The 7,318-nt window shown below is 37.6% G+C and overlaps 1 protein-coding gene across 1 annotated transcript in view; it reads right to left on the bottom strand.

Moving 5' to 3' along the window:
* Window positions 1-422: 422 nt before the first annotated feature.
* The window catches only part of SLC24A3 (solute carrier family 24 member 3), a 311,310-nt gene continuing 304,414 nt past the window's right edge, over window positions 423-7,318 (bottom strand). Inside the window, exons 16-17 of the mRNA XM_075203825.1 lie at window positions 6,518-6,583; window positions 423-4,045 (exon numbers count right to left, since the gene is read on the bottom strand). Coding sequence (XP_075059926.1) covers window positions 3,893-4,045; window positions 6,518-6,583 — 219 coding nt within the window. The 3' untranslated portion in view covers window positions 423-3,892. The remainder of the gene's footprint in view (window positions 4,046-6,517; window positions 6,584-7,318) is intronic.

Raw genomic sequence — 7,318 nt, 5'->3', positions numbered from 1 at the left:
TTAATAATAATGTAGGGGGGGGGGGGGGAAGCAAAAATATGTGATTTTAGCAAACAAAATAGGGATTTTGGAAAAAAAATCGGGATACAAAACCAAAACCAAAACACGCAAGGGCGGTTTTGCAAAAACCAAAACCAAAACACGAAGTTAATCCAAAACCAGAACACGGGGGTCAGTGAACGTCTCTACTTCTAAACTTCCACTTCTACCACTATCTTGTATATCAGCTTCCACAGGACACACCTTTTAGTGGAGGTGGATGGAACAGCACCAGGGTTACTGGCTACCATTGTAGTGTATATCTATATCCATTTTACTATAGGCAGGTAAATGACATACTATATCATGTGTAAATATATATGCCACCAAATTGCTAGGTTTATTTTCTATTAACTATGATTTAATGTACAATTACATAAATATCTTCCTAACAAGTATTTTACTTTATTTTCACATTACCTACTCATAACATGTAAAGGGTTCATATACAGTATACCAACCAACAATCAGGATCTTCACAGTTTGCAACAGACAAAAGGGGCTTGAGTTGTTGGGAAAGGGGTCTAGCTTCATTCAAAATGGGTGTGGATCCGCAAGAGCTAGGTTTCATTTGAGCAGATCTGGACATAACCTGATAAGTATAACTAATGTTAGCAGTTGGTTCATTATGCAAATACTGTTGCAATATATCTATCATAAACAAATATAATATAAATGCAAATGTCTGAATACCGATCTCTCTTTAATTCCACAGTATTTAGAACTTCTGCCTTATAACATTTTTTAGTGCCCTGCAGGCAAAAGGCAGTACTGCAGCAGCCATGCCCTTTAATTTAGCAATTATGGGCCTGAGTCATTAAGCAAAGCAAAGCAAAAATAAGGAGTAAATGTTCTCCAGCACAAACCATGTTACAATGCAAGGGGTGCAAATTAGTTTATTATTTTGCACATAAGTTAAATACTGGCTGTTTTTCATCTAACACACAAATACTTAATAGTGTTATTTTTACACTGAAATTTAAAGTTGATCTAGGACATGCCCTATCCCAACTATAAATCTGTCCCCACATTTTAAATTTACCTCCCTCTCCAATGCAACATGGTTTTGCCCAGGTGCAAAGTTACTCCTTTTATATGCTTTGCTCTCCTTAATGACTCAGGCCCTATGAGTTCTTTTCCAACAGGTTTCTGCACACTCTAACCCCAACCTGTAACACATATATATAGCTGCCTACACAAATGTGCATTTGGCTGATATGCTCATTAAGAAAAAAATATATTTACAATGATTAAAAAACTTTCTTGTGGGGAAGGAAGGGGTTGGGGATATTAATGGTTTTCATTCTTTTCATCTAGGCTTATAATAAATAGACATTATTACATATTTCATTGAAGTAGCATTGGTATCTATAGATATATTCACAGCACCCAAACATTTGTGTTATCTCCATGTACAGAAATGGCATCAAGTTCGATGTATCCCAGAAGCCTAGTTTTTAAACTAAAATGTTAGTATTGGGAAATGTCTAATATTTAAATCTTTTATTTCTAATACTGCTGCTTCAACTCACATGTCATTGATCATTTAGCAATATAGATGTCCCTTAGTCACAGTTCAAAATGTTAATGTATGATTTTTTATTTTGGATGAACTAAATCAGCAATTATTTCACGCAAAACACAAAAGATGAATGAGGTGAATAAAATAAGAACAACTTATTGACTGCAAAATGAATGTTTACAGCACAAAGCAGAATTGTCAAGATCTAAACGTAGACGGTAGATGAAAGCATCTCTCTATTGCCATTCTGGCTCCATGCAGATACAGAACGGCTGGTTTTCAAGGGAAAATTTTGAGCTGTGAGATAAAATAATTTATTGCAAACCAGAATGCACCAGTATTAATCAAATATTTTGGTGACATGCCAATACTGACAAGTGTAATAACTTTAGGTAAAATACCACAGTTTATCCACTGATGACAATGCCAAGTGGCTTTTACTTACAGACAGCTCTACCACAGTTTAACAAAACAAGTGAATGTTGATATTTCAATGTCCACCATGACAGAAAATGCAGACCAATACAAGTGCGGTCAGTCTCTTGCCCCTCCCCCCTAGTCTGCACGCCCAGTCTATGGGAATGTTATATTGTAGCCCCTCCCCAGGCGTGCAAAGCTTTGTCAAACAGCCAATGCTGCGTACAGAGCCTAGGAGCGGTCTGACTGAATGGACCAATCGAAAGCCATTGGTCCGCACAGTCATGTACTTTGTACCCGCCCTCCCCTCTCGCCACCCTTGCATGACTTTTTGTTTAAAAGAAGGGCAATGTCACACAAGATTAATTCAGGATAGGTTTTCCAAGACTTATATTTTACACTAGATGTCTCCGTTCTGAGGAGAAACAGTAAATTATTCTAGAGTGCACAGTGACGTTAAGATTTGCTATGTACAATAAAACATTCATTTTAGTTGGTTGGAAGGAATAATAAACTGTGCTGGAAGAATTTCTTAAAATGTTGCATTAACAGAAACTTCATGGTCTTCTATTAATAAACTGTGTTTCAGTTACTCTATTTGTTATGCAGGACAACGCACTACAATGAAATAGCTGTATATATTATATGTTTACAAAAATAAGCATTGCTGTGCGAATGTCCTTCACTAAAATCCCTGAATTAACGTCAGCTTTCATGACTTATAGAAACTACTTCTAGCCTTCCTCATATAGTTTCACTCTCTGTACATGCATAATAAATTAAAAGTTTTATACTACAAAACAAATGGCTGGTTTGGGACTGGCTTTTGGATATATACTCTTTGCCTTGGTTAATCCCCTACAAGAGGTCTTTTGCTTAAACTGTAAATACAATATACCCACATCCAGTGTACACTTCAAAATCTTTTATGTCGTATTGTCATTGAAAAGCATTTGTGCAAAATATGCCTTTTTGTTTTTTAAAGAAACCAGTGTCCATAACTGTATTTGCAAAGTATATATGACTTTTGCTTACATAGTGGTCAGTGCCTACTATGAAACTATGTATACAAAAATACTGTACCAGGCAGAATCCAATTAGCTAGAGCAGATACCAAAGGACCTTCAACTGTCACTATTTAACCTGTGGGTTAAGAATGAACCATTATATTACTGACCGATAACCCTATTGCATTGAGTTCCATTGCTGAGCACCCCTCCAGCACAAAAGTACACAAGCTAATAAAGAGAACAGTTGGATACTGTCTCTAGAAATCTACCTTTTTATCTACTTTAATTTAAGAAAGAGATTTGTTCATTGTATAAAAATTTCTATCCAATGTTCTCTCTGTAGCATAAAATAGGAACATCATCTATTCCTTTGAAAAGTTCATATGTCAGCCTGTGTCCTTTTAGATGTGCACTGTAGTCCATCAGACCCATCAAAGGGATTTTCTTTTCTCCATGTGAACAAGGGTTTCAGCCATTTGATCCCTTGATATTCCTCATAATTGATCCCTGGTAATGAATCGCTTCCATTCTTCTGCATTCTCAAGTCATAAATTACATTAGTCTTCCACCAAATAAGTTAAAATAGAAGGATTTGTAGCAGACATGATTTGGGCTGGCTCCTGGCCAGTTAGCAGCCTTTTAATCTAAAACCCTGGTCACTGTTTAAAAGGACAAATTATGAGCAAAATGCTAGAGCTCAAACAGTAAAAAAAAAAATAGAAACAAAGCTGGAGGAATTTACCCCATGTAACAGAAGGGCGAAAAGGAGGAAGTAAGAAATTCCCCTGAACAGTGACCAGGAAATAATGACCTTCGGGTGTACCGTCGTCTCATCACGAGGGTCGTGTCTTTGTATTGCACCAATACGTAGGACGATGTCTGATTGACATGTCTGCGTGACAGATCAGATCCCTCCCCGGCACATGGGCATGTTCACAAACGTGAAAACATTGAACTCTGTGAGGATGGAAAGACACAGGAAGATGCCATAGAGGAAAAGACACGCCACCCCCAGCTTCTTGTCCAGCTTCCACTTGTTCAGGTGAACACCGCAGACCTATATGGAGACATAAACACTTTCTATGACACAATATAGGCATATCTGTGATAGTGAACTTGTCTAGGGGATAATTGTATATTTACATTCTGATGTACTAGTGTAGAATTGTTTTGGCACAACCTAGTGTCCTAATATCACCAATGATCGCATTTACAGATTACTTCATTTATCAAATGGATGCAAGGACACATATCTCAGTTTTATGAAAGACTACTGGTGATGAAAGTAATACAAGACTCTGCTGATCAGTGTAACTGTCTTCCTCCTAGTAATGTTAGCTGGTATGAAGAGGGAGTACTCAGTATCTGTAAGACAGACTAAGAAAACTCTGGTGAACCCTTTCTTAAGGTAATTGTACAGATGAAGTAGGGCTCTTCTGCACAAGTTGGACACTTCAGCGCTTGTATAATTGATATAAATGTACTGTGCTTGGTAAGGTAACAGGTGTCTGATCATGCTATTTATCTAAAGGGAACCCTCTCCTTTTTAAAATGGAGTCATTTAAAGATCAGTGCTATGGAATTAATGTAGTCTGATCTAAGCATAGCACCTAACAGTTAGGTGGTTCCAAGTCAAACCATGTGCAGTTCTCTTAAAGGTCCTTACTGAAGGACAGAAGTAGGCGAACTGTTGTGGAACTACAGCTCTCAGAATGGGGTCAATTTTACAAGCGTACCTTGTTCTGACTATAAATATACAGTTTTCTCAACATGATTTGTAATCTGTATTCTAGTGTTTTTATATTTTGTAGCCCGTAAAAAGCTTATTGCATACATTTTAGTATTGCATATGTATATAGCCCTTCAGATGGTATTATTTATGTAATGTAGCCCACAGGATGGTATTGTATATGTACTGTAGCCCACGGGATGGTATTGTATATGTAATGTAGCCCACCGGATGGTATTGTATATGTAATGCAGCCCACCGTATGGTATTGTATATGTAATGTAGCCCACAGGATGGTATTGTATCCCACCGGATAGTACTGTATATGTAATGTAGCCCACCGGATGCTATTGTATATGTAATATACAATACCATCCTGTGGGCTACATTACATATACAATAGCATCCGGTGGGCTACATGTAATGATGGTATTGTAGCCCACCGGATGGTACTATATATGTAATGTAGCCCACCGGATGGTATTGTATATGTAATGTAGCCCACAGGATGGTATTGTATATGTAATGTAGTCCACCGAATGGTATTGTATATGTAATGTAGCCCACCGGATGGTATTGTATATGTAATGTAGTCCACCGAATGGTATTGTATATGTAATGTAGCCCACCGGATGGTATTGTAGCCCACCGGATGGTACTGTATATGTAATGTAGCCCACCGGATGGTATTGTATATGTAATGCAGCCCACCGTATGGTATTGTATATGTAATGTAGCCCACCAGATGGTATTGTGTATGTAATGTAGCCCTCCGGATGGCATTGTATATGTACTGTAGCCCACAGGATGGTATTGTATATGCATTGTAGTCCACCGGATGGTATTGTATACATAATGTAGCCCACAGGACGGTATTGTATATGCATTGTAGCCCATCGGATGGTATTGTATATGTAATGTAGCCCACAGGATGGTATTGTATATATATTGTAGTCCACAGGATGGTATTGTATATGCATTTTAGTCCACTGGATAGTATTGTATATGTATTGTAGTCCACAGGATGGTATTGTATATGCATTGTAGTCCACCGGATGGTACTGTATATGTAATGTAGCCCACCGGATGGTATTGAATATGTAATGTAGCCCACCAGATGGTATTGTGTATGTAATGTAGTCCACCGGGTGGTATTGTATATGTATTGTAGTCCACCGGATGGTACTGTATATCTAATGTAGCCCACAGGATGGTATTGTATATCTAATGTAGCCCACAGGATGGTATTGTATATGCATTGTAGTCCACCGGATGGTAATGTATATGTAATGTATCCCACTGGATGTTATTGTATATGTAATGTAGCCCTCCAGATGGTATTGTATATGTTTTGTAGTCCACTGGATGGTATTGTATATGTAATGTAGCCCACTGGAGGTTATTGTATATGTATTGTAGCCCACCGGATGGTATTGTATATGTATTGTAGCCCACCGGATGGTATTGTATATGTTTTGAAGTTCACTGGATGCTTTCAATAAAAGTTAAATTGCAACACAGTTTGGTAATTTTGGTAATTTGGTTTTACACGGTCTTTGTCACTAGAGTTACATTTCTCATATCTACATGACATGTACACTTTTAGGTCTCTGATAATTTGTCTGTTACTGGTTAGTATTATACTTAAAAAAACATTTTAGGCTATATCTATTATCAAATCTACTTTTTCTCAGGGCATAAGACAGTAATGGTATTCCCCATAATACACCATGTGATTTGATCTAATTAAGTCAGCTACTTATTCCACATAGGCGCAACAAGCAGTTGGCTACTACATACCGTAACAAACAAGGACGCCAGAAGTAAAGCCACAGAGTATATGAGGCCCCGGCTGTTCAGCTGGATCTGGAACAGAAGAAAAGTGTTATTTCTCCAACAAAACAACTTGAGTTATCAACACAATATATATTTCTAGTAAATTTTATATCTTATCAATTTGATACATGCATGTGTTTCATGTTCCATAAACAACAGTTTTATTTTCTAAAGACTGATATTATCCACCGCATTAACAAAAAATGTAGCAAAGTAAATTATAAATAAAAGGTAAACATAATCCCACAAAAACAAGGCATAAAGATCACAATGTCCCTGAATGCGTGGCATGTCCATTTCTTGGTGAACACAGGTTAACCAGCACTGCAAGTATTGTTCATGCCAACAGTACAAGTGAGAACCCAAAGTGAATGCTGGACAGTTGTAGATGAAACGGGGCTGAATCAAGTCCCATATTAACCTCAGCACTATGATTCTGCGCATATTACCGGCAATCATGACAATTAAAACTTTATCCCTGTGAAGTGCAAAAATAAATTATTATCACAACATCACGTGGAAACACATCGCATGGCGCTACTGTGACCCTTGGCTGCTAATTGAATCAGCCCCAAATGTCTTATTGTCTTGAGTCCATATGCTGCCCAGCTTTCATTCTGAACACTCTGGAGTACTATTAGCAATTTCTTCATAGGGTTCCATGAACTCTAGTTACAGTGCCTGATAAACATTGGTCACTAAGTGAATAATACAACTCATTCCAAGCATACCACAGGCACAGGAAAAGTGTTTGTGTAGGAGGCT

The sequence above is a fragment of the Mixophyes fleayi genome, chromosome 3 (genome assembly GCF_038048845.1).
Source record: "Mixophyes fleayi isolate aMixFle1 chromosome 3, aMixFle1.hap1, whole genome shotgun sequence".
NCBI classification, from domain to species: domain Eukaryota; kingdom Metazoa; phylum Chordata; class Amphibia; order Anura; family Limnodynastidae; genus Mixophyes; species Mixophyes fleayi.
This window is presented reverse-complemented; position numbering and strand designations above follow the sequence as displayed.